Below are 25,778 nucleotides of genomic sequence, written 5' to 3'. Positions count from 1 at the left end.
TACTCATTATTTTGGTAACGATGCGAAAGATATGGATTTGTTAACGCTGTACGGCCATCTTAGTGTTTTGGTTCGCACGAAGGGGATTCCGCGTGAATTGAGTCGAAAGCTGAACAATTTGATCGAGTGCCGGAGTTTTATATCTAGTAAATTCAGTCGAAGCAGTGAAAGTAGTTTCCCGCCGCTCCTTGATACATGAAAAGGACTACCCGCAGACCTCCGCTTCTCAGTGTCCCAAACGTGTCATACATTCACTGTTGTTTCGGCACCTCCCTCTGCGTATAAAGTCCCCCTTTTCCTCCGCCTAGCTCTACTCATACCGGACACGAGATTCATTCTCAACTCTACCAATCCACCTACATATCAACATCGATCCACCCCGATCCTTACGACCCTGACTATCCTTTCGGAACGCTCAGCGTAGAGATGGCTCCTATGTCGCTGGCTCAGAAGCTTGCCACTAGAGATGCAAAGAAGACACCTATAGCATCTCCTACAGCGGCATCCTCCGTTCTCGTCAATGCTTTTGTCACCGCTCCTGGTTCGAAGGCGCGTCAACAAGAAGCCGAGGTCAAAGTTGTGGATGCTGGCAAGATTTACCCCTTGTCCTTTGGTGACCGCAAGCTCCTGGCTACGGGACCCAAGGTGCAGATCACCGACAGCGAGGGCAACGTCGTTACAGATATACCCATCGCTCTCTTCCGTGCGACGTCGACCAAGAAGGAAATGGTAGCAGGTACCAATGGCACCGAGCCATGCATCATCAAGCTTCCCACGAATCTCGAAGTCCAACCAGTGAAGGATTTGATCAAGCACTTCATGGATTTGACTACCTGGAACAAGTTCGCCAAGGACTTGCACTCTTACCAGTCGACGTACTGGGATCTCCAGTTGTGTAGCGCTGCAGATTTTCTCGGAATGAATGTCTACACCCAGCATCTCTTCAACTGGTACTGGGCACGTATCAGCTCCGGTTCTCTCCCAGATTACGCCGATATCGACGCCATTTCTGCCGTCCAAACCCCGGTCGGCGATAACATCTTCCGGAAAGTCGTTAATGCCATCGCGAGATTGGAATATGAGTGCCAGATTCCAGACCCGGATGACTACGGGGCGTACTTGAAGACCAACCAGCGCTTCGGTGTCGCGGTGGAAGAGGCCAAGAAGAAGATGCAGAAGCACCAGGCCTACGTTGACAAGAAGAATTGGCTTGATGCGAAGGCAAAGCTTCAGGAAGAGTCTGATAGACTGATGTATCAGCAGCGCCAGAAGCAATCAGAGGAGAGGGCAGCAACTCAACAGGCCAAGTGGGACGCGCAGAAGAAGAAGGATGCCGAGTTGGCGGCGCGAGTCCAGGCTAAGATGACGGAGCCGGGTAAGAAGAAATGGAAACCAGATGAGGCTGGGTACCTCCGTCGTGTACGAGGCATCAACGTACCCATCACGTAGCGTGAATCCTAGTGTTTGGACTAGGGGATGCGCGCGGGCTAGTGTTATTTGGGATTACTATGACCGAACCTGGGATATGCAGGTGGGGTTCATGTGTCGGCTTCTTCGTTTGCTGTCTATGTAGTATTCAGACTGGGTAGCTAGAACAAAGGTTAATGGCTGTACTCATTTTTCCGGCACTTATGAAATTCGAACTCTCTCATCATTTGCTCAGGTCTATCGTATGCCATAAGTGACTGGAATGACGATGACTCAGCTTTCTGGCGGGAATCGGTGACTTGAACTCAGGCTGTAGTGTGGAGTCTCAGACGATCTTCACCTCTTCCATGGGCAACGACCGCATCAATTCATCAATTCGTCTTTCCCATTTGTCATCTCCCCACCACGGCATTCCTCCAGACACACTTTCACTGGATCTTTCGGCTTTAGTGAAGAAGATTAGGAGAAAGCCAATTCTTTCCCATTGTACGGGCTTCTCAATCATTTGCCGAACCACAATTCCGCCTAGGACACGATGATCCAGATGCGACACTAGAAGTTTCAGAACGTACCCACGTATATACGGTGGATCGGCTGTTGTCAAATCGTAGTCTTGACGAAAAGAACAGTTGATATCCACGCTGTTGTTCCGTCCGAATGATCCCATGGGTGGAGAGGATCTGACTATGTCGCCGATGATATCTGATGACCAGGGTGGACACGATATCTCTGTGCCAGTCAGACCAAGGACATGTGTCCTAAAACGATGCTGGCATTGGAGACTTCTCCAAGATGAGCGGCGCCTATCACAGTATAATTCAGGCTGACAATCTTAGTCGTGTCTGGAAATACGTAACTAGACCAAATGATCTTTGCGTTTTGAACCGATGCCCAAGACCAAGAGGGGACCAGACGCGCAGGGCGCGATTCACGAGGCTGCCCCCATTCCCCCGATTCGAAAGGATTTGACGTCCACAACATGTCCGAGAGCATGCTGTTTCTCCACAATCCCGCGATGTAGACGTCGTCTGATCGTCGTAGCCGCGACATCCTATCGGTCAACGCTGCGATAGCTAGCAAACGATCGCTATCGTAGGTCAGTCTGAGGTTGGTGTACTCCGATATGGTTTTCTGCCATTGTTTTGTACTATCCATAATCTTATCACCCCACCCGATATCTTCTTCAAGGCCATTAGGGTCTGTTTTCCAGACTTTATCTTCACTAGCATCCTCTGAGGCAAAGCAAGTCTGGCATTCCCAGTATACTTGATGTTCGCCAAAGTGTACGGTGCGGGTCGAGAGCCTTCGCTCTTGATACACCCAAGCGCGAGTCAGAAGCGGCCACCGTTTTAGATCTTTGTTATAAGAGTGCTTAGGAAAAGCGTTAGAGTAACTAGGAAAAGTTCGCAGGCGCTCTCGAATGTATAGGTGGGGATGCTTGTCCAGGCGTGTCGTGAGAGGGCGAGCAGAAGAAAACAGACCGCCGTTGCTATCTTGGGCAGATGTAGCTGCGATGGTCGTGTATGCATGCTCATAGATATTTGCCATCGTGGCAACAGCTTCTTTCCAGTCCTCTTGGCTGTCCTGAAGGATACCTAGACCCGTTAGCCGCAGTTTTCTCATAAATTCCATTTCTGCATATGAACTCACATAGTGCATCAATCCAAAGATAATCAATACCTAGACGTCTGCAAAAGTTAACCGCATCTCGGAATGTCTTGGGCAAATCGGATGTGGCATAGCCTTTACACAGAAGCTCCACAGTATCAGCAGTCAGTTTGATAGCCGGACCGCATGGACCCCAACAATGACTCAGACAAACGTAGGGAGCTGAGACATTGGGTGTCTCTTTGAGACATACGTGATCAGCCGTGATTTTGAGGACCCTCTTCGGCAATCGACTGGTTAGTCGTTGTGGACAATGCTCGTGGCATTCTACACAATGAGTTGCCCAATTCGCAATTAGATCAAGAGTTTCATGTGAAGAGGTGTTTTCCGACAGTGCGCGATATTCTTTGAGGTTCCAAACAACAGAGTCGCAAGATTCGGTCGCTTGTGGTTGGTCTGTATAATTTATTAACTCGAACGGGTGTTTAGTTCAATATGACATACTGGATTGACGAAATACCTGCATAAAAAATGGATTCCGTCTCTTCATCGCCGAGGACCTTAAAATAGATCGATAGATTCCGGTTCCCACTAGGTGTTATTGTAAATCGACATCTCTTCTGGTCCTTGCTCCTTGATATAGAAGATAAAGCATCTAGAAACAAGATACAATTGCGACAACCATTTTCCGATCCTGCGACCATGTTCGCGAAGGTCTTGTTGTCACGCGCATTTTCGAAATAAATGTCGTCCGAAAAACCATCCATCAGATCACCTTCCACCAATTCGTCAACTAGTGATGCCTCGCAGCCAACACAGTAGTCTTTTCTGTCAGACATATCTTGGGGGAGGGGGACCTTTTGTGTTAGTAACGACATTCCGAAGTCGACCAAACTAGTCAACTTTCAGAGGATTCGTCCAAGAGGATTGATCTTTATTGCGATGCGACCAAGGTCCGAGGAAGTGTGCGATGGAAGCGCCTGCATCGGACTGAAGAACGTTGACGAAAAGCTGCAGCCTGGTAAGCTTATATAAAGAAGAGCACATGACGCATACCGCCAGGATGTGTGGCTGTGGCGCTGTTCTATGTATGCAATGAACAAATAACGATTAGCGGTAGTCAGCCTGCATGCCTGCAGCGTATCATGAAAGTAATATGAGCAAAGTACTCCAAAGACACTGGGAACGCGTTCGAGCGCTGCGGTAATACTCAATCGACATCCGCGAAAGCCCTGACAGAAGCGTAGTTGCGCAAGAGTAATTGATACAGCTGGTACTTGATGAGACAAGAGTCGGGAGACTTGTACCAAGCTCTCAGGTGTGCACGGCGCGGCTCACCAACGGCATTGGATGGATTGCATACAAGGGGCCGTGCGCTGCTGACGTAACCAAAGCTGGCCGAGTTCACAGCAGCTGCACATCGCGACTTGAGACCCCCACTTAAACACCGCGACAATGGCTTCAGGATACGGACTTGCTGGTGGTACGTACACTTCGCTTTCTGGGGGTTATTATTCGGAGCTTTGGAGGGGGGCGGACGCACCGGAGCGAGCGCAATGGCATCACGAAGAGTGAATCTTGAACAAATGCGAAGAGCAACAACGACGACCACACGACGTAACCACACACGCAGAATACACGAGCCCTTTAAAGATACATGGAAGAACAGGTGGAATTAGATCCGGCAGCAGCATTTGGTCGTAGGCAAGCCGCAGTTATACGAAGACAGCGCTGCTCCTACGGCAAGACCAAAGCGCGCGAACACGACAAATTATACCATCAACAGCCCGGAGAGGGTCTCTCGATTTCAAAGGCGCGACATCATGTCTCGAAAAGCCTGTCCGCTTCCCACGTTGCCAGAGCCATCCGCTTGCTCACTCCGTTTCCCCGCTTCCGCCGACCTTCTCACACGCGCCGCTACAAACCTTCAAAGCTCTCTGACCACAGAATTCAGACGCCAAAACCTGGCTCAGTGCTAACACGATATCCCAGGCCCATCCCGCTGCTTCCCCTTCTGGCAAGAAGTCCTAGCATGCTACACCACAAACACAAACGCCGAAGACGATTCGGGCAAAGCAAAATGCGCACCCGTCCTTGAGGACTACTACGAGTGCCTTCACCACAAGAAGGAGGTGCGTACATACCCATACTATCTAGCATGCATATACCAATCCCCATCCTCACATCTTTTCTGTACCCTTCCCTTATCCAACCTTCCGACCATTCACCCAGTCTTGAATTACGCTGACTCACAACTCATCCAGGCCGCCCGTACCCTCGCCCTCCAGGCCGCGTACCGCAAGGCCGAAGCCAACATCAAACGCGACGACGCACCTTCAGCGGGCGAGATAAGGCGATTGGGTGTCTTGGATGCGCCGCTTGAGGAGAAGAACCTCAAGGCGAGCAAGTGGTTCCCGCACAAGGAGATTAACTAGACTGGACTATTTCATGGTCTGAGGGAGCACGGATGGCTGAGAGGAGTGGGAAAGTGGGATACCGTAGCATATATATTTGCATGGGTAGCTGGAAGAATGGCAATGAGAAGAGATTACGCTATCTTTCGTGTCGATACACGGCCATGCCATTTCTTGCTAGTGACTGAGAGACGCTCGTCTGTGTGTTTTCACATCTGATCTTCTCTTCGTTCCCAGACCCACCATCAACAAACCAAGGCACACCCAAAGTTACAAATATACTTTCATTTCTCTAGTACTACTGATGTACTCCTGATTCCCACACCTCTGCGATCCGAATACCACATGATCCATTCTCTGAATGATGCAAAACTGGAAAGACTGATCATGCAATCATCATCATAACGCTTCCCATATCCAGTCAATGCTACGACCCGTAAACGCCATAGCGGAGTGAATCGACCGATCGACATGATACCTATGCGATAAAGCATAATGCGTCGGAAAAAGATACAGTGAATAAAACAACAACCCTGGAACTCCATGCTGATAGACACGCCATCGCAAACACCTTATTTCAACAGCAGAATGAGAGAGCCGTTATAAAACCATCCATGATCAACGTTCCTTCTTCGTAGTAAGCATTGCCCTGGAAACCATAAGGACACGAGCTCGGCGACATAGAAATGTTGGCTAGCGTAGAGGCTGCTGTCGTAAGATATATCCGCATAGTCTTAGTGGTCGGAAGCGTGAATCTTGTACCACAGCGCGACACAGGAGTGCTTAGACCTCCTCGTGGGCTCCGTTGATAAATCCTACATGTTCGCAGGGACACTTGTGCGACTCAGATGAGGAGGCGGTGTAGCCGTAGCCCGACTACCAATGCTGCCGAGGCCGTGGGCTTGTGCCATGCTGCGGTGGAAGGAGCCAATTTTCTGGAAACCCCTGCTGTTTGTTAGTATACTACGTTCTACCCACAATGGATACGACACTGTGACTTACTTTGAAAGATCGTAGCTCTCCTCTTCAGGCTCGGCTTCTTCCTCAAAGCTTGTCAAGCTAGCACCTCGTACCATTCCTCCATTGCCGACAATACCCAATCCAAGTCCGTTGACATTGCTGTTTGATCGCGAGCGTTGATGCTGGCTTCCAAGATCCCGGCGACTAACAGGTCGAGAGACAGTGCGGCTTGGACTTTCCGGACCAACATCCTCATCTTCGTCGGCTTTATCATCACCGTCTTGGTCCCGGTCTTCCTCATCTTCAGGCTCCGCGCTATTATCTGGCAGCATGGGCGGTGAACTTGGATGGTCCTCGTCATCACCGTCTTTGAAGTCTGGACGCTGCAGCTTGATAGGACTCAATTCGAGAGGTGCTTTGGCGGGTGTGCTGGGGAGGTCGACGAACTTCCAGAAAGGTGCAGGGCTGGAGAATGCCATGTACTGGCTAGGCATCTGGGCAGTACTGGGAGGTGCGAGACGAGGCGCATGGCGAGAGACAAGTGGCGTTACAAGAGCATTGTTCATTCGACCGGCATCGTAACCACCGCTCATATGGTGCGATCCAGCATCCGAGTACAAAGTCGGCGGTGAGTTTCCCACGTCAGTCTTCATACCTGGGACGCTTTGTTTGACAGGGTCTACACCAGGTGAGGATTCCAAGTTGCGATCATCCTGCTTGATATGGGGGAGACCTTGGCTTTCGTTGGCACCATACATGAGGCGCTTCGCTGGAGTAACGAAGCGATCCTGGTCACGTATAGTCGGTGATTGTTTGAAGCCTCCAAACGGACGTGGGCCGCGATCCGGAGTGTACGATTCGTTTGCCATGGGAACGGACGATAGCGGAGGCGTAGCAGATCGTGGAGGCGACTTGACACGGGCAGAGTATTGACCACTGCGAGTATCACAATCCAGAGCACCAACGAGGCGCTCGGTGGCCTGGGACGGATTTCCTAGCGCGGGTGAACTAGGCCCGGAGCCTTCTATGCGATATCCGATCTGAACTCCACCTCCCTTACGAGGATTCAGCAGCTGCTTCTTGATGAACTCTTCCTTTTCGGAATCCGCGATCTTCCATTTCATGCCCTTGCCAGGCTCATCGGTACGGCGTGCAACCTTGGCGAACGACTTGTTAAGAGACAAGTTGTGCCGGATGCTGTTCTGCCAGCCGCTGTTTGTGTACCGGAAGAAGGCATACCGAGATTTGATGTAGTCGTATATGTTCGCAAGTGTGAGCATCTCTTCCTCGCTGCTAAGAATCGCTTGGCCGATGAGCTGGGCATAGCTGTGAGGCGGCTTGACATCTTTATTAGCGTCTAAACTATAGTCGGTATTGTCTCCAGTCTCCAACACGACTGCGCGAGAGAAGGTAGCAGGCGAGCCCTTGCCGCGCGGGTCTTTCTCGCCTCGGAAAGTCATCGGCGTGCCAGGTTGTGGGTAGCCTGGTGTGGATGTCATCTGGTTGTAGTATGCTTGTGAAGATTGGTGCTTGTTGCGGGGGTGTGAAGACGGTGGGAACGGATCGTAATGATCGCGCTTGGGTGTAGGTCCGCTAGGATGGGCATGCTGATGCGACTTGGGCGGCGGGTTGCCATCGTTGTCAGACTCAGCAGCATCCTCGCTCTTGACTTGACGCCACAACATGGGATGGAAGTGGTCTTCTTGATTGGCAAGCAGGAACAACATCTGCGTGCTCATGATGCTGATACAGATACCCGAGTGCAGAGGCGCCTTGTCTCCTCTGGTCAGATGGCGATCGTCCAGCTTGAGGCCGTTACGGCTGTTGACAGTGATGTACCACTGCTGATCATCAATCTCGAAGTTGATCTCGGCGTGGACGCGGGAGATCTGGCGCTCAGGGCCAAGATCTATGTGCACGCCCCAGTCCTGGCGATGAGGCTCACTGGTAGGCAGCCCGGCGATATCAGGCTGGGAGCCCTGCTGGTTGTTGCGTTCTCTCGAGTCTACACGACCGATTCTAACTTGCGTGTCCTGAACGAAGAAGCACCAGTCGCGCGCAGCAATCTTGGCAAAGGCCGCGATGTTCTTACCCTCATTGCGCTGAGACTGTAGGTCGTTGGCATAATCGATGGCGGCGTTGGGCACATAGCTGGGCACGCGGAGGGCAGCGATAACGAGGTTCTGGCGCTCTATGGGATCCATAGTGTCTGCGTCTCCGCCGTTGGGCAGTGTCGTGTTGGAGTCGTTACTAGCGACGGATTCGGTGATGCGTGTACGGGGAGGGTCTGCGGCGGCTGGGGCAGGCGCCTCTTGGGCGGAGCCATTCAACTGTGCGAGTGAGTACAAGTTCGCCGCAACACTGGTAGTGGTTGGGCTGCTCACCCGCCTACGCTTCCGCGAGGGCGTGGCATCTGGCGTGTCAGGTTCAGACTGCTGTTGAGCGTCTCTACGCGAGCGTAGTCCAGTTCTACGGGTCGACATGTTGCATACGGGCGAGAGACTCTGTACGGAGAGGGGAAAGAATCAGCGAGTGTTGTGTACATGTATCAACTATTTGTTTGTGGTGGTGGTGACAGCGGACCATGGGAGGGACGAGCCAGCCACAGACACGGGTGCGAATACCAGCCAGCCCGCCCCACCAAGGGACTCGACACACGCGGAAATGGGGTGCTGCTTACCGCGAAACGTTGGCTTCGGGTTCCCAATACAATGCGCGCGTTAGGAAAGCGTCTTCCAGGGAGTGGGAGCAGTCCGAGAACAGGCGTCGCAGCTGGGTGGTGACGAGAAGGAAGACTGCGGTCGGCGTCGGAAGCGTCGACGTTTCCAGGTGTTTGTTATTCAAGCACGACGCGACTTTGCTGGCTAGCGCAACGTGGCGATGACCTCAATTCGCAGCGAGATGATGCGCGACGCGTGCGGGGGGACGGTGATGACAGTTGGCCGAGGCGCGTGAAGGGGTCAGGATAATGAATTGGCTATCGATAGAGAGATAATGGAGCAGAGCCGCAGAAGGGGACAAATTACGTCGCCTTGGTCGAAGGAAACCAAGCTGCTATCCGTGCGCACAACCTTGGAAGCCCGTGATCAAAATAACGCGGTAGCTGAGCGCGCCCAAATTGCGCCTGAGCGACCCAGACTTTGCATTCAAGCCCTGCGACGGTACCGGGCGGGATGATGGCCATATGACATCCGTTTCCCTTCGCTGCACGCTGGGGTTTTCTTTTCTGCCCATCGCGACTCCAAAACGCTGGTAATCTGTGCGCGTTCGATTCGCCAAGCAAACAATGACGCTATGCATCAGGGCTTGAAAACCGTTCGCATGTCGCCAACAGGATCGCTGCCAACGGCCCACACCCACACCAACACCAAAAAGTCGCCAATCGTTGCCGCTTCCATCCGCTGACGCTTACTCACTCGCTTCCTGTAGTTTACTACACGGTCATGAAGAACGTCCTAGAAATGTTTGTCCTATGCCCTGCATACGATCGCAACCCCGGGCGTTCGTCGCGTGACGCATTGATTTTGCATCCCGTTAGCTGCATTTGTGACCTCGTAGACGCGTTTGTTGACTCTACATCGTCATCGAAGCTCCGCGCCGAAGCGCCCCCGGCCCGCGATACGGCTTACCCCTCAATCCAAAGGGATGAGGCACAACAGGCGTGTGCTCTCGATTGGTTCAGCTATGGGTGTGGCGGTTTCATTAGGAAATTTGACAGGCAAGGCGAGTGCACTTCATTTCAACACATTCATGCTATATGTACAAGTATCGTGTCTTCATAATACTAGCTATGACTAGAGAATTAAGGATTGAACATTATTTTATCCAAAATACAACATCCCTCTACGACTCCCTCTAAGAGGTGTAGTCGCTGGTGTCAAGCTCAGCGCTAAGAACCAACTTGCGCGAGCTAGCACCGACGTACACCGTCTTGGGGTACTCGGAAATAACCCAGTTCTGGGAGGCAACATCCCAGTTGCTAACATCACGGCGGGTGATGTCGGCGTGGAATGTAGCGCTCTGACCGGGCTGGATGCTCAAGCGGTCAAAGCCACGGAGCTGGACCTTGGGGTCCTCAGGTCCACCAAGCGCAACGTAAGCCTGGACAACCTCGTCACCAGAGACAGTGCCGTTGTTGGTGATGGTAGCCTCGACAGTGAAAAGGACGTCCCACAGAGCGGGGTTGCCACCTGGAGCGCCACCAGCGGGGATGCGAGCTTGGGGTGAGCCGTCGGCGTAACCGGCAGGCCAGGTGTGGTTGACACCGTACTCGGGGTCTTGCGACGCTTCAGCAAGGTCGGTCGAGTTGAGGTAGGGGAAGATATAAGTAGCCGGGCGGGTAGCGTTGGCGGGAAACTGGTACTCCTCAATATCACGGCTGAAGTTGCCGAGAGTGGGCGCGGCGATAGTCTGGCCAGTAGCGGGCTGGTATGGGCCGGCTGCCTTCTTCTCGACCTTGATGTCAGAGTACTCGAAGGTAGTGTAAGAGAGACCGAAACCGAACTCGTAGATGGGAGTGATGTCGTTCTTGTCAAAGGCACGGTAGTCGATGAAGACACCCTCGTCAAAGTTGTCCTGGGGGCTGCCGTGGCCGTTGGTGGGCTCGTAGATCAGGTCAGGACCGTACTCAGGTGCGGAGCTGCCGATAGTGAAAGGAAGCTTGCCACCGGGGTTCTCGCGGCCGTACAGGATATCGGCAATAGCGTTACCGGACTCTTGGCCAGGAAGACCGGCCCAGAGGATAGCGGTGACGTTCTCGTTGTCGTAGAAGCTGTCAACAAGGACAGGGCCGACAGAGTGGATGACAACAATGGTGTTGTTGCACAGCGCGGAGACGTTCTGGACCAAAGTCTGACCACCCTGCCAAAGAGTGAGGTTGTTGCGGTCACCAGCGTTGCCATCAACGGTGATGTAACCCTCACCAGAATCGGCGTTGACGAAGACGATAGCGGTGTCAGCCTGGCTAGCCATAGCTTGGATCTGAGTGTAGGCGTAGTTATCAGTAACAGAAGTAACGACACCGCCATTGTCAGTAACCTCGCGCTTGATAGACTCGAGAGGAGTGACGAGATAAGGGAAGTCAGCGGTTCCTGAACCCCAGCCCATAGCCAAGGTACCATTATCGCAACCACGGTCAGCACATCCGTTGGGGCCGTACTCGTTCTCAGCAGCGTCGTTGCCGAACACAGCAGTCCACTTCTCGTTTCCGGTAAGAGGGAGAACGCCAGAGTTCTTGAGCATGACAGTGGACTTGGCAGCAGTGCGGCGAATGGAGCGGAAGTGGTCCATGCGGACATCAACATGCTGGTTGATAAGTCCGTAACCAGTCTTTGCGTAGTAGTGCTCGTATCCGTATGTGTCGCGCTGCCAGCTGTCGAAGTTGACGGGAATAGACTCATCAAGGCCGACGTAGTAGTAGGCGGCCATGATGCGGACAGCAGCATCGTCAAGACGCCATTGGGGAACGGTGCCGTTGAGAATGGAGATTGTAAGGTTGGGTCCCCAGAAGGACTGGCCGGAGTTGAAGTCGGTGTCACCGGGCATGGTCATGTCCATACCAGCAAGAGTGGAAGCAACACCAGAGTGCTGGGCATCCCAATCAGACATGATGAATCCCTGGAAGCCGAGCTCGCCCTTCAAGATGTAGTTCTGTAGGTACGAGTTCTGGCAAACCTGCGAGTTGTTGACCTTGTTGTAAGAGCACATGATCGAGCCAGTTCCAGCACGGATGGCATCGGCAAAGGGCCACAAGTACAGCTCGTGCAGAGTCTTGTCGTCCAAGTTGGAGCTAATCGCATCGACGAAACCAAAGTCTTCGAATTGACCGGGCTGGCGGAAGTGCTCCTGCTCGTTCATGATGTAATGCTTGGTGCAAGCAATTACACCGGCATCCTGAATACCGCGGACGGTGTCGGCGACAGCAATGCCAGACAGGACGGGGTCGGGAGAGAAACCTTCCCAGTTACGCTGAGTATATGTCAGTAGATATCATGGTGATGAAGTTGATAAACTTACGCCACCCTTGGGGTTGCGACCAAGAGGACCGACGACGGGACCAAGTTGCACATCGACACCCTTTGCGCGATGCTCCTGACCCATCTGGTAACCACGTTGGTAGAACTCGCCACGGTCCCATGATCCAGCAATAGTGCCTCCGGCTGGGAAAGCGGAGACGTAGTCTGCGAAACGGATACCCAGAGGGCTGTCTTGCATACACAAAGAGTCGAAGCCGAGACGGGGAATGGCGCCGACGTTGCCGACGCAGGCCTCACTCTGCCATCCTGTTCCGGTAGTGAGATTGACCTTCTCGAGAAGAGTCAGCTGGCTGACGAATGCCTTTGCCTTGGTAATGGCATCGGCCCAGTCGCCGGTAGTGTCCTCTACCCAGCTGTTGTGAAGTCAGTAAAGGTGTCTTCGGATGTCGGAATAAAGTCTCGCGCAATGCGACTGCCGAGTGTGAAGTTTAGTGGAGCCTGCACTCCTTCGCTCTTCCCCACACTTGTCAAGCGCACTTCTAGCGGGTCGCATTGCGCAAAACGTCGGGTTTGTACGTACGGAGATGGGTAGAAAGGTGGGCTGTCAGCAAAGTCCAAAGGACTACTGCTGGTGTCATTTGCGCCCGGTGTGGTGTTGTTAGAATACTTGTTTATTGTCAGCGGAAGCTCGTAAACACGACTGCAAGGTTGAATTGTACTGGACGGAAGAATGGGAAAAGAGCAACAAAAAGATGCGCAAAATCAGGCAGCATTTTCGCAGCTTTGACATGAATATCTCGCAGCGACAATGCTGTTGCGAGGCGTAGCTACAAAACAAATAGACGTACCTGGGCATGGGCAAGGCCCGCCAATAATGCTTGTGCAAGCCACAGCATGACGTCTGGCTGGCTGGGAAACGCGAGTTGAGATGTACAAGTACACAGTAATAATTAAATTTACTGTGCTAACATGTAAGTAGGAGTTGAGAGCGCTCGCAGACACAGGCCAAATTTCACGGGCACCATGGCAGCCTTTATTCACTGCGATGAGCAGCAAGTGACAAGGGCAGGGCATAGCTTCCCCAGCTATCCGTCCCCTAGCACCATGCGCCGTCACAACCCCAGGCGCAAGCGGCTGGCTCTTTTTTTGCGGGGAGCATGTGCAGAACCTGCTGATCTCCGCCCTTGGTGCCCTCAATGACTCGATGGAGCTCAACCCGGGGCGTCCGCTCTGTCTTCTGGCCCCGATGTTTCCTTGGAAGCCCCATCACATGCTCTCTGCTCAGTCAAACGTCCTGCATATATGCAGCGACCATGGCCTACATGCAGCTGCATCACGTCAGGGAAGCTCCACAAGGGAAGAGCAGAAGTATTGTTTCTGTCCCGTCGCGCTCAACCTGTGTGCACGGTCGCGTCAATTGCCCCGGCCATGTACATCGTCATATACCTACGTCAACCCTGGACGTGCATATAAGCTCCTCTCGAAAGCCCTTTCCGAACGCCACAACAAAGCCAAGCTAGGGAATTGGGGGTGCGTGAGGCGAGCTATTTGGCTGGCCCACGACCTCCAAGCCCAGGGCAAGACACGCAGTGCGGGGTCGATGTCGTATGCCAGCTTTCATCGAACTGCGCCCCATAGTCGCAAGCCTTGGTGTCTAGCAACTACATGGTAGCGCCTGATGTGAGGTCCGATACTCCGTTGGGCTGTACAATCGGCCGGTGTAGCTCCTCGGGGTAGACCCAGTATTTTCATGGAGCACCCGCATTATACATTGGCGAATCTTCGGCAATACCGTTTGCGGAATTGGATCCGTTCGTAAGCTCACAGTAACGTTCCGACTCCTACCTCGGCGTTTGGTTTCCAGCAAGTTAGCAACCGGTCGAGTGCGCTTGAGAACTTTTCCACCGGGTGATCTAGTAAGCACCAGGGTGCTCTCGTGGACTGCCCCACACGGCAGGTAGTACATGGGAAAGTCACTCACGTCACGTATCTTGTCAGAGTAACCTGTCTCCGACGCTGACCCAGTTGTGCTACTCCTCTACCTTAGAGCAGTATCGCGTCGATACAAGGCGGCACCGCGATCCGTCGGTAAGACGTTCGGCATGTTACCAGCGTTCCGCGAAACTTGGCTGTGCCGCTCTGTTAGTCACCAGGTTGAAGATGGTGTGATGTACCTTCGACTTCAAGTTCGCCTCAGGGTACATCAGTAGCTTGCAAACTCTGATACTTGGAGGCATAACTAGCCAGGTTCGCTGCGCGTCCTAAGAATAATCTAGCGATACCCAAGAACCCGTCTCTCAGCGTGGCGATCTCACCTTAATAAACGTGGAAGCTAATATATAGCCTCGCGCGTATAAGGTATACCGCTGACTGTGGTCAGTCTAGAAGTCGTCTTCCTCCGACGTCTTGCATGAGTCGCTCATGCTACGTACCTCGCTCCATGGCACACATTACGTCTAGCTGCAGCAGTCTACCAAACTTTCACGAGCTCTATGGAAAGATGCCAATACGAGCATACTTGCGCATTTCACGAGAGCTGGTGAAGGAGACTTGAAGAGCCTCTACTCTTGCAAAGTTTGCCCAAGATTACTCTATCATCTCGGCACGGTCACATCGTATTACACCGAGCCGAACCCTCATTCCCGCAGTCGAGCCTAGCTTTTGAGTTTGACTTTCAAGGTGGCACCATGCACTTCCTGTACTGGATACAACGTATTTCGCAAAAGTTGTCGCGACCAGTACCTCCGATGCGAAGTTTGCCCGGAGTCCCAGGTGCGCCATTTGGACCCCTCTTGCTCTAAGCCAAAAGCAGATTGGCGTCTCCATCGCCACATCTGAGCTGAACAGCTACTCATGCACGGGAGCAGCCGGTGTCTCCGAACATCGGTTACTCGACATAGGAAAGCATCATCAAAGATACCTTTGCTTCCCAGATAATCCATTTTCATACACCGATCAAGTGACCATCAGCTCAAGAGATTACAGGCTCAGCGACAAAGTGTTTCCGAATTTCATCCTGCTGAGAGATCGCGACCACAGGAACCTCAAGCCTGCTACCAAACTTTACCGCAATAACGAACAAACACGATTGGATCAGGCCGATGGATACGAGGATTAGACTGAATAGCACCGGACTACGCAGCTGAATCCTAACTCCTTGTGCTGGCGCATGTCCTGGGACGATCGCTTTCGGGTTCGTTTCTGCCGCTGCTGCAACTACGCCGATAGCGAATCGTGAAAGCAGGCTTGCCATCTCTACTACACTGTTGTTTTGAGGTTCTCCGAATGTCATACCATAGGTGTAAGACCCCCATTCACTCGTCTCCGGTCCCAATGTGAATATTTCTGGATGGCGCTCCCCAGAAAGTGCAATCGCTTGAGCAGCGATAGCGACATTTGTAGCCGAGAGATATCTTGGTGCTGATACTGTTATGTTACAGTCATAGTAAAAGAATCCAAAACTCGATATCGTTGAGCCAGGAACAGGTGGACCAGCCGGTTGTTCAAGAACTTTGACATTACCACATCCTGGTCCGCATTGGGCGGTTGGTGTTGTAAGAACGGGCGTGGTAAGATAGAGGATAGACTCAAGCAAAGAGGAAGGAAAGTATACGGCCTCTCCAGTGCTGTTGATGTTGATCACCAGGAGACGGTCAGTTTCACTGACCCAGAATGTCGGAGTTCGACACGATCCAGACGCAATTGCAATATCATCCGTATAGATCGAAACAGCCTTCAGGGGTACGTTTTCTTCCGCCGATGTAGGGTCAAGAACTGCTGAGTCACGGAATACGTACTCCCAATGGTCGGTCGCATTCCAAAACATTGCAGGATTCTGAGCCCAGGGAGTGCCGCTCAGCGCTTCTTGGGGTAACATGGTGTAATTATAGCTGCTTCCTATATCCCCAAGTATATGGGCCGCAAGACGTTCAACAAAATTGCGATTGTGGAACCGCGAGGGATGTGGTGCAAATCTCGTTAGATTCGCGACTGCCATGTCTGATAGACCTTTTTCGCGATATATGTCCGCTGGACCTGGATCTCCGGATAAAGTCAGACTTAGAGTCGCAATTCCTGTTTGAACTAGCTGGGAAGTGTCAGTATGCGCCACCTTTGTAGCTAGAGAGACTGACAATATTCAACAATAGCCAACAACCGCAGATGAACCTAATTTTCGTCTCTTGGGTAACAAACATGAGTCTCACAAGCTGTGTCAAGCTGTCGCAGTGAATTATGGAATCGACCTAGCTTGTTGGATCAGCGGTTTAGGTGCTCATTAATCGAAGAGCAAGCACGACATACCTCATGACCCGATCTTTTTCTACTGTTCAGGATCCACCACCGAAGATCAAGCGCGATACCCTTGAGACCGCTTGCGACGTTCAAGCCGAACGCGATACCCAGCCCCACGATAGCCGCATCGAAAGCTGACTTTGTGTAGGGGCTAATTACTCGATCTTTGTGGAGCCATACCAGGCCATAGAAGCTTGCGATAGGGATCCAAGAAATTGCGCAGCTTACAAGACCTGGGAAAGCATGTTTGATTTTGCCCTTTGTGAGTAAAGTAGGGCTGGGCTGTGCTATTGTTGTGCCTCTTCTGGTTGAGGGTGCGGACGAACGTCTCGAGTTCCCTGCGATCGCATTCTGCTCTACAAAGGAATTGCAATCAGCATTGCATTTTATCCCACAATCAGGGAGTTACGGCTAACCAGACTGGGTCAACAACGGATCCTGTGCTTCTTCTGCTTCGAAGCTCCGACGAGTTGGAGTTTGTCCCGACGGCGCGAGGCTATCCCCATCGGACGATGGTGATTCGGAGCGCGTAATGGGCCGGATTGGAAGAAGAGGCACTGGCGGAGTAGAATTCATTGCGCGCAGTATCTGTCAAGAAAACAAGTGATGGAAAGCAGACAAGTCATGAAATGGACCAGACCGTGGATGCCTAAGAGTCTGTTGTTATATTCCCCCAAGCACAATGCCACTTCAGCCACAGCTGACATCATATCGGCAGTGGTCACTCTGGTCGGTCAATACTTGCATTATCTATGCGATGTGGTGTGTCAGCTGAAGCTGCAGAGGCTTTGCGCCGAGCCATCCATCAGCAGGGTAGACGATTAATTGTCCACAATCTTTTCGCGAGTGTGTAGCAGTAGGCGTTTTGCCATACCATATCTAGATTTAGAGGAGAATTGTGGTTCTTATAAAGGCTGGGTAGATACGTCAGAGTAGGATGGTCTCGTGACATACTAAACTCAGTATAGCGCCAGGTAGAAGTGGCTGGTGAATGCAGAAGTCGATCGCGCATAGGACGCCTAGCACCATCACCCACATGCGCCACTGTTCACACGAGAAAGGGCGGAAGAAGATCGTCTCTATGGCGGTTATGGTATCGTAGGTATCGGCGTCATTTAGCGTGGTTCAAGGGCTGAGGCTTGGTTTTGGATGACGTGCTCAGCCTCGTTCTCTTACCCCCAGATCCTACCATACGAACGCCAATTATCCAACCAACATGCGTGAAAGACGCGCAAGTTAGAACTCCAGGCATCACAGCCTTGTCGCAGCTGAGATGCGCATGTCAAATGTGGGGTGTCTTGTTGATGTCTTGGTCAAGCCAATGGCTGTCAACGCCGCAAGGCTGCCTGCAGGCAACACAACGCCTTTCTTTGAGTCAACAGCCTTTCTGAGTCAAGCTTCCCCGTATCGAAGTGAAGTTTGCTTTCCATTTAAGCCGCATCTTCCAGAGCGTTCCATGTATCTTACGTCGCAAAAGCCATCTCAATCATCATGGGTTCTAAGTTGTCTCGCGTGGTACGACCGCAGGTGAAGGCTGTTGCCTCACCGGTCGCGACTGCCCAACATCACGACATCGACCATGTAAACGCGCAAAAAGGTCGCCAAGAGATCACTCCGCAATTACCAGACACTTTCGCCTATGACGATATCAACGTTGCAACTTCTATCACCACAACCGCCATTGCGCAGAGGCGCAACAGCGCCCCCGCCTTGTCGTCCACATCTGCAGCTTCCGTCGCTATGGAACAAATATACAGGATCTCTGCCGAACTTCGCCTTGCTCAAGCAGAACGTGACTTGATGTCCATCGAGTACGCCGGCACCGATATTGATCCAACGCCCGCAGTCGCCATGGTCCCGCCCTCTCCAGCACCAGCCCCGCCAGCTCCTATCCAAGAAACGGAAGTGCAGTGTATTGTATGCTGCACCCAGCTACCGAGTCTCAAGGATGTGAAGCATACAAAAGAGGTCATCAAGCCATGCAGAGAATGTGGAAGCGCGTACTGTGGATCATGCATAAAGAGGATGTTCACGGAATGTTGCAAAGACACCACTCGCATGCCTCCGAGGTGTTGCGTACAGATCCAACCTCATCACGCAAAGCCGCATTTGACAAGGGAGGAGTTTGCGGAGTTCAGATCAAAGTACGAGGAGTGGCTCACACCAAATCCGTTTTACTGTCCGATACCAACATGTTCGGCATTCATACCAGAACGACTTCTCCCGGAGGAAGTAACAAAGAGGAAAGGAAAGCGCACAGACTCTGGTATCGGAACACCAACCTCCAAATCTATCGCATGTCCAACCTGCGAAACAGGTATCTGCCCTGATTGCCGTCAAGTCGCTCATCCGGACAGTCTGTGCAACATCTCTGAGTTCGGCATCGATGCAGAGACGACAGAACTACTGAAGAGCTGGGGCTATAAGAAGTGTCCAAAGTGTGGACACGGATTGAAGCGGATGTTCGGGTGCAACCGTGAGTAATTCACCTGCACGAAGATCGTATGCGACATACACTAACTTCCTGCGCCTGTACCTAGATATGGAGTGTCGATGTGGTGCCCACTTCTGCTACGCCTGCATGGAAGATTACAACAATTGCAACGGAGGCTGCGGCGAGGAAGACGATTACGATGACGAGTCGTTCGATGAAGATGAAGATGAAGACGAAGATGCGTCGCCCGAACAACACGATGATACCGGACTCCCGCCTGACACGAATGATGTACCTGACGCTTCTAATGAAGCGCCCCAGCTTCAAGGCACTACTGGAGAAGCAGCAACTGCACTCCCGCAACCAGCCTCTCAGCCACGCAACCTTGACGGCGGAGGACACCGCTACTGGCAACGACAGGATCTAAACTTCGGCGAGGAACCAACAGAAGACTATCAAGACCGCTCATGGGACTGCGAACACGGGTTTGATTCATGCAAAACAACCCTTGCCAAAGCGCTGAACAATGACCCTTCGACTGAGATGGAATGTGTGAAATGCTGGTGTGCGATACATCCAGAGATCAAACCACCCAATGCGGCGTCAAACAAAAACACGAACGTGAGGACTGTACCCGCGGGCGCGAGGGGAGCGGATAGAGGAATTACACGGGGCATGACCGCAGGTCGAGGACGAGGACGGGGACGGGGACGGGGAGCATATGTACCCCCACGTGGACTCTTTGAAGCCCATGGCGCGATCGGAACAGCACCTCATCTCCGCCACACCTTGTCCTCTCCGCTGTCTCAAAGCGTGCCAGCACGCGAGCCTTCTCCGATGGAAGACGTTCAGTATTCTTCTGAACGAGTAGTAGATACCTATGGTAACACCATCGCCACCTCAGAGATAGGACTCCGGCACCGAGCATCCGACGAGGCGTTTTCCAGCAAGATCGTCCCAACGCGGGAAGATCAGGGCTCAACGCTTCGTGAGTTCGACAGGACACCATCGACTATCTTTTCTGAGTCGCCAGCCAAATTTAGCCTTGCGTACGAATGCTATTCTTGTGCCTTGCTTGTCTGCAAGAAGTGCAGAGACGGTATCTTAGATTCTCAGAATGCCGAAAGGCACGTCGATGAGGATTAGAGACGACAGCCTCTTCGATCCAATTTCTAGCATTTGCAGCGTTTGTACATACAATGAAATGAGCATCAGAAATGGAGGCGTTGAGGGCGTTAGGGTTACTTCTATACTGGCATTGTGAAAGGCATGAACTCTACAGCATCGGCGCATGATGAGTGGAAATGTCTATCTTCTCTACATAACGCGTTGTCTTGTGTCATACAAGGACACGCATACAATACAAGTGACATGCAAACAGAATCACGCTACTCATCCTCGTCAAAGTCATGAAAAGGCCAAGTCAGGAGCACTCTCTCCGCTTCCAATGGATCGTCTTTGAGTTTCGTTAAAACACCTTCCCTAATCATACTCTCCCTTTCTTTCGCCACACGGAAGTTTTCGTGCGATACAGATCCGTCAGGTAAAACGCCCATCATCTCCGACATGTTTGTTCTAAACGCATCACCCTCCTGGAGCGAAATTCTGAGATTTTCCCTTCTCTGCATCTCCTGTTCTTCGATGACGACTGGGCAGGTCGGTATACTGCCGTCGGCGGAGGATGACGCAAAGACTGACCAATTGCGGACGACTTGTGAAAGGTCGATCTGGAGATGCGCATTATTGCCTTGCCAGATCATACCAGCCTGGAGGAACATGTTACGCGTTATGAAAGCTCCGTCGTGCCCCATATAAGCCCGCCAATGCTGCTCGTTCAATTGCCGAGTTAACGCAAGGTACCAGAAATGTATGTGTCGACGTCGGTATTGCTCTTCTGCCCTGGCGCGTGCGGTTTTGTCCATAGACTGAAGGTCATCCGGGAGTTTTGGAATTTGAAGACCACGTGAGCCCTCGTCCACGTGGTTTTCAAAGGCTGGTGGTATGCCGGCGGTCAGCCAAGCAGGGAGAACCATGGCGTGTTGCCAGTCAATAAAACCGGTTACGATAAGGTTGTCGGTTATCAATATGTTATTGGGAGTGAGATCGGGACGTCGAAGTGTCGGGGTGTAGGATGTTGGATCTGCGGGTACAAGATAAGGAACAAGACGCAAGTAGCCTTCTAACGAACTGGCATGTTCTTCAGGATCTTGCTTCTTGTGACCGAACGATTCGATGTATTCACGGTCAGACGGATAGCGCGGTCGACCGTGAGCATGAATCCAGGCTAGCTCCTTGTCCGCGAAGCTCCGAAGGACGTGCTGAGGATTATTATGAGGACCACGGTCGATGTCCAGATCCTTGCGTTCGCCGTACCACCATACTGAGTGTGCATACGGACCTATGCACAGGCCGTTGTCCAATCCAGGTATATATATCCGGGGCATCTTCGGAGGCAGGTCACGAGAGTAGTATATGCTGCCACTGGCTGGCAACTTCATAGCGAATAGCTTGGCTTCCATGGTGACTATTTGATGCAAGATCTTGAATCTTTCATCATCGGTCAAGTGAACCCATACACTACTAAGCGGCTTTCCTGGCGTTCTTTCCATCAACATGTACTCTGCGCACACAGCGTTCTCACCAGTCGAGTAGGCTAGAACCTGAGGTACACATATTCCGTTCGCACGGAGGAGGTCTAGTGTCGCGACTTCACTTGCTACTGCTAATCGTCGTGGTACGGTCAACGGGTAGGGAAGACGTGCGAGTATCGATGCGCCATCATTCATCGTCACCTCCAGGATACGATTAAAACCACCTTCAGCGATCTTTCTTAACGTCTTGACGTCTTCAACGGGTTTATTGAGTGCTTTCGCAGCGACCCTCTTGAGCTCAGATACGTTAAAAGGCATGCGCCGTTCGGCTAGGCGGAGAGACTCGTTGGAACTAGGTGATCATGTTAGTCGGCCTATCAATGCGTGGTCAACAGTTTCATTCATGTACATCCATCGACCGGAGGTAAATTCGAACAGCTCGTTGTTGTCTTGGTATTCATCCTGGACAGCCTCGCAAGAGGCGAAAGCGCGTCTAGGACATGGAGACAAGGAAGTGACAAAAGCGATTCCACGCAAGGCTGGTGTCCACCATCCCAGTCGGTATGTTGTCTGGTGGAGCCCTCTTAAAGATGCATGAAGCGCCATATTCCGAGTGACTGACAGCTATGACCTGGTGTCCTGCCAACACTTCCGGATGATGATGTTCGTGCAATAGCCGAATCGTTGCTTCGTGCGCACAGCGCGTGTGCACAGACAGCTATCGCCTTGTCGCCATGCCTAGGTAGTCATCTGCAGCATTACGGCATAGCACTGATTTTTAAGCATGAATGGCCGAACTTCATCGTAGAAGGAATCCTGAAAGCTGGGCGTGGAGTGAAATTCGTGGGGGACGGCCTATGGACATGCGCGTAGCCCAAAGTACATAAGCTTTCGTCTACTGCCCCACTTGGTGTCATTCTCCACTTCATCCGCAATGGCTCATTCCGCAGGCGCTATTCGGTCCGACTTGGGCGGTAGCTACACCTACGACATTCTGCCCCGTGAGAAGTCACTCAGAATCGCCGAACTTCTTCCTGGATTCTTTAACGACGATGTTTCAATCCAGCTTCATACCGTTGAGTGGGAGTCGCTACTGGAGTACGAGGCTGTCTCTTACGCTTGGGGCGACCCAACACTGAAGGCACCTGTTTTCTGCGATGGGCATATCATTGAGGTCACTCAGAATCTACACACGGCCTTGTCGCACTTTCGTTATGAGGACAGGTCGCGATTCTTGTGGGCTGATGCATTATGGTAGGTTCTATTCTGAAGACCGCAGTCATGATGGAGCCTCGTCATATCTCCTGAGCTAACCATGCGTAGCATCAACCAGAGGGATATACCAGAACGCGGCTTGCAAGTGAAGCAGATGAAGAGAATCTACGAGAACGCGCAAGAGGTTCAAATCTGGCTTGGGGCTGACACCGAAGACCGTGATGCCGCCACAGCCATCAACGCGATCCAAATCGTATCCGATTTCCTTTGCGATAAACTCGGCATCTCGATCGAAGAGCATAGAGTCGGCGAAGACACATATCAAGAATATCTGCTCAAACGTCGAGCCGATGTGCCTTTACCCAACAAAATCGACCTCGTCACGGATACTATGTGGAAGTCGCTGGTGTGGTTGTACTCCCATCCCTATTTCACTCGTGTTTGGGTGATCCAGGAGATCAGCGCCAACCTCCACCGGAAGGTCAACGTCGGACATGCGAAGACAATATGGAACAGGGTCGATCTTGTTGCCAGCTATATCATAATGGAGCCTGCATTCTCGGATGCGTACGGGTTTTCTCCTGCGAACTGCTGGTGGGTCGCGACTATCTCAGAATTGATTGCGCAACCGACGCGATGGCTCAACATACTTTACCTCGCATCTAACTATGGCTGCCTGGATGCCAGAGACACTATCTATGGGCTGCGAGGCTTGATGAAGCTGCCCAAGGATGGCCATATGCTCGATCCAGATTACAGCAAGTCGACGCGTGAAGTATACCGTGATTCGGTTGAGGCAGCGCTCGTAAATTTCGAGAAGGCTGATGTACTGCTCTATATTACAGGGGAAGAAGAGCCTTCCTGGATTCCGCGCTGGAACATACCGATGCTCTTCCGCAACCCATTTCGGTTTGGTAAGCCTATGCCGTGGAAGCCCGCTGGCGACACGAAACCAGCGTGGAGCATCGATAAGGATACCAATGTGTTGTCGCTGTCTGGCTTCAGCCTGGATGTTATCACACATGCTGAATCGTACAACCAGCTCAACTTTGCCAATACCATCATCGACTCAGTGGAGGGGAAAACAAAATTAAGGGTCTATGGACGCGCAATCTCCACACCTTCGCAGCTAGTTTTGACGGCACTTTACCGCTTACCAGATCCTTCCTCACGGCTGCCGCAGTATCACTGTCCTTTGGTCTAAGCCATAAGATCAACCCGTTCGAGCAACTTGAGCTGTTGCACAACTTCGTCGCATATCTGGCCATCGCTTTGGCTGACGATCGAGCGATATTGACTACATTTATCCCCGGTGACTTGCTGGAAGAGTCAAATAGTGCAGACGGACGTGCTTTTGGTAAGCCGGTGTGGGACTTCCAGTACCCTGAGTCCAGTATCTTCATTACGAGGAACAGGCTGGTCGGATGCGCTATCGCGACTACGCAGCCTGGCGATGAGGTGTTCGTCGCGTTGGGAAGTACGTATCCGATGATATTGAGACCTAGTGAGACTGGCGGGAAGGCGCAGTACGTGATTCGCGGGTTCGCTTATGTGGACGGTGTAATGTATGGAGAGCGAGCAGGCACAGATAGAGCGACGTTTCATATAGTGTGAAGTAAATCTGTAAGAGTCTGAGACGCCTGCTTCGAAAAGGATGCGACCTCGCCGCTGTTCAGACTGCTATTGCGACGGGATCTGATTGGGTAGTGGTGTTCACATGCTGCACCTGTGCACAGACATGATGGCGGGGCTTACTGCGGCTGAGATTCAGCCTGCTATCTGTCTTATCGACTTCTTCATCCCTCGGATCTACGATTCAGTATTACCCTTATTCCGAGATTCATTGTCGAGTTAGTTCGTTGAGTTTATCCATACAAATTCGTATCAGGCATCGTATAGTTCTCGGTCTGTCGCAACTTGCACAGTCGTTGCAGCCTGATCACAGCAAAGCATAAGAAGTTCAGCCGTTTTCTCAGTTTGGAAAATCGCCCAGAATACTGGAAAGATTGGGTAGGGTTCAAGAAAGCGTATCTCATTTCGTCGAACAGGATCGTCTCTTACTTCGGTCCAAGAAAGAGGCATGGACAGAAAGCCAGTGAAAACGAAATTTGGTTCACTTTGGGATTCAACTTGGGAAAGGTTGTCCTTCAAAGATCAGCAAAATGGATCGATAGGGGATCAGGGCATGAGACAATGGGTATGGAATAAGGAACAACAGCAATTCTTCTACATCAATCACGTGAATGGGTCGAAAGTGTGGCAGGATGACATATCCTGGGATTGGGATGAGGCTTCGCAGAAGTTTTTTTATATCAACGACGGTGAGCGGATCTACACAGATTGCCCTATGCCATCTAAAACAGGTTCGAGCTCACGTTGGCAATGGGATTGTGAACTACGAATGTGGTTCTTTATCAATGACGTGGATGGATCAAGATTGTATCAGCAAGACAGATCCTGGGAATGGGATGAAGCTCTGGAGAGATTCTTTTATGTCGATAAGGGTAAACGTACGTACGCAAATTGGAAATGGGACTGGGATCGGCACATGTACGATTACGTGGAGGATGAATCGAGAAGATATGAAGACGGATCGGAACTGATCCGGAACACTAATTTGGTTGATGGATCAGACCCTACTATTGCAGCGCCACGCATGATTGGTATGCAGTCAAGTATTAAGCATGAGCCAAAGCAGATGGACACTTCAATCAAAGCGGAAGAGGGGGTCATGAACAGAGTTGCTATCAGTCAATCAGTCAGTTGTCAGTTCATCTTTGCGGTTCAAACTGTCAGTCTGGAGGTAGTGAACTGACCTGATTGACTGCCAAGACATTTTTTAGAATCGCGAACTGAGACT

At 51.8% G+C, this 25,778-nt stretch overlaps 8 protein-coding genes across 8 annotated transcripts; 4 read left to right on the top strand and 4 right to left on the bottom strand.

Annotated features, from left to right (window-relative positions):
• Positions 1–426: 426 nt before the first annotated feature.
• J4E82_010395 (uncharacterized protein) lies at positions 427–1,449 on the top strand (the record flags this gene model as incomplete). The annotated part of the gene is made up of 1 exon (XM_051736607.1): positions 427–1,449. The coding sequence occupies one exon, from the start codon at positions 427–429 to the stop codon at positions 1,447–1,449; it is 1,023 nt and encodes a 340-aa protein (XP_051583627.1).
• A 3,042-nt stretch (positions 1,450–4,491) lies between these two features.
• On the top strand, positions 4,492–5,471 carry J4E82_010394 (uncharacterized protein; the record flags this gene model as incomplete). Its single annotated transcript, XM_051736606.1, has 3 exons — positions 4,492–4,519; positions 5,029–5,168; positions 5,301–5,471. 3 exons carry the CDS (start codon positions 4,492–4,494, stop codon positions 5,469–5,471), a joined length of 339 nt encoding a protein of 112 aa, XP_051583626.1.
• A 794-nt stretch (positions 5,472–6,265) lies between these two features.
• Positions 6,266–8,893, bottom strand: J4E82_010393 (uncharacterized protein; the record flags this gene model as incomplete). Its single annotated transcript, XM_051736605.1, has 2 exons — positions 6,266–6,395; positions 6,453–8,893. The coding sequence occupies 2 exons, from the start codon at positions 8,891–8,893 to the stop codon at positions 6,266–6,268; spliced, it is 2,571 nt and encodes an 856-aa protein (XP_051583625.1).
• A 1,372-nt stretch (positions 8,894–10,265) lies between these two features.
• Positions 10,266–13,281, bottom strand: J4E82_010392 (uncharacterized protein; the record flags this gene model as incomplete). The annotated part of the gene is made up of 4 exons (XM_051736604.1): positions 10,266–12,377; positions 12,426–12,798; positions 12,966–13,051; positions 13,234–13,281. 4 exons carry the CDS (start codon positions 13,279–13,281, stop codon positions 10,266–10,268), a joined length of 2,619 nt encoding a protein of 872 aa, XP_051583624.1.
• Positions 13,282–15,356: 2,075 nt separating this feature from the next.
• J4E82_010391 (uncharacterized protein) lies at positions 15,357–16,262 on the bottom strand (the record flags this gene model as incomplete). The annotated part of the gene is made up of 1 exon (XM_051736603.1): positions 15,357–16,262. The coding sequence occupies one exon, from the start codon at positions 16,260–16,262 to the stop codon at positions 15,357–15,359; it is 906 nt and encodes a 301-aa protein (XP_051583623.1).
• A 1,907-nt stretch (positions 16,263–18,169) lies between these two features.
• Positions 18,170–20,258, top strand: J4E82_010390 (uncharacterized protein; the record flags this gene model as incomplete). The annotated part of the gene is made up of 2 exons (XM_051736602.1): positions 18,170–19,154; positions 19,219–20,258. 2 exons carry the CDS (start codon positions 18,170–18,172, stop codon positions 20,256–20,258), a joined length of 2,025 nt encoding a protein of 674 aa, XP_051583622.1.
• A 242-nt stretch (positions 20,259–20,500) lies between these two features.
• On the bottom strand, positions 20,501–22,118 carry J4E82_010389 (uncharacterized protein; the record flags this gene model as incomplete). Its single annotated transcript, XM_051736601.1, has 2 exons — positions 20,501–22,045; positions 22,113–22,118. The coding sequence occupies 2 exons, from the start codon at positions 22,116–22,118 to the stop codon at positions 20,501–20,503; spliced, it is 1,551 nt and encodes a 516-aa protein (XP_051583621.1).
• Positions 22,119–22,637: 519 nt separating this feature from the next.
• On the top strand, positions 22,638–24,122 carry J4E82_010388 (uncharacterized protein; the record flags this gene model as incomplete). The annotated part of the gene is made up of 2 exons (XM_051736600.1): positions 22,638–22,957; positions 23,027–24,122. 2 exons carry the CDS (start codon positions 22,638–22,640, stop codon positions 24,120–24,122), a joined length of 1,416 nt encoding a protein of 471 aa, XP_051583620.1.
• Positions 24,123–25,778: the final 1,656 nt, after the last annotated feature.

The sequence above is a fragment of the Alternaria postmessia genome (assembly GCF_024291825.1).
Source record: "Alternaria postmessia strain BMP 2775 chromosome Unknown scaffold_123, whole genome shotgun sequence".
NCBI lineage: Eukaryota > Fungi > Ascomycota > Dothideomycetes > Pleosporales > Pleosporaceae > Alternaria > Alternaria postmessia.
Note: the sequence above shows the minus strand (reverse complement) of the source record. Positions and strands in the feature narration are given on the sequence as shown.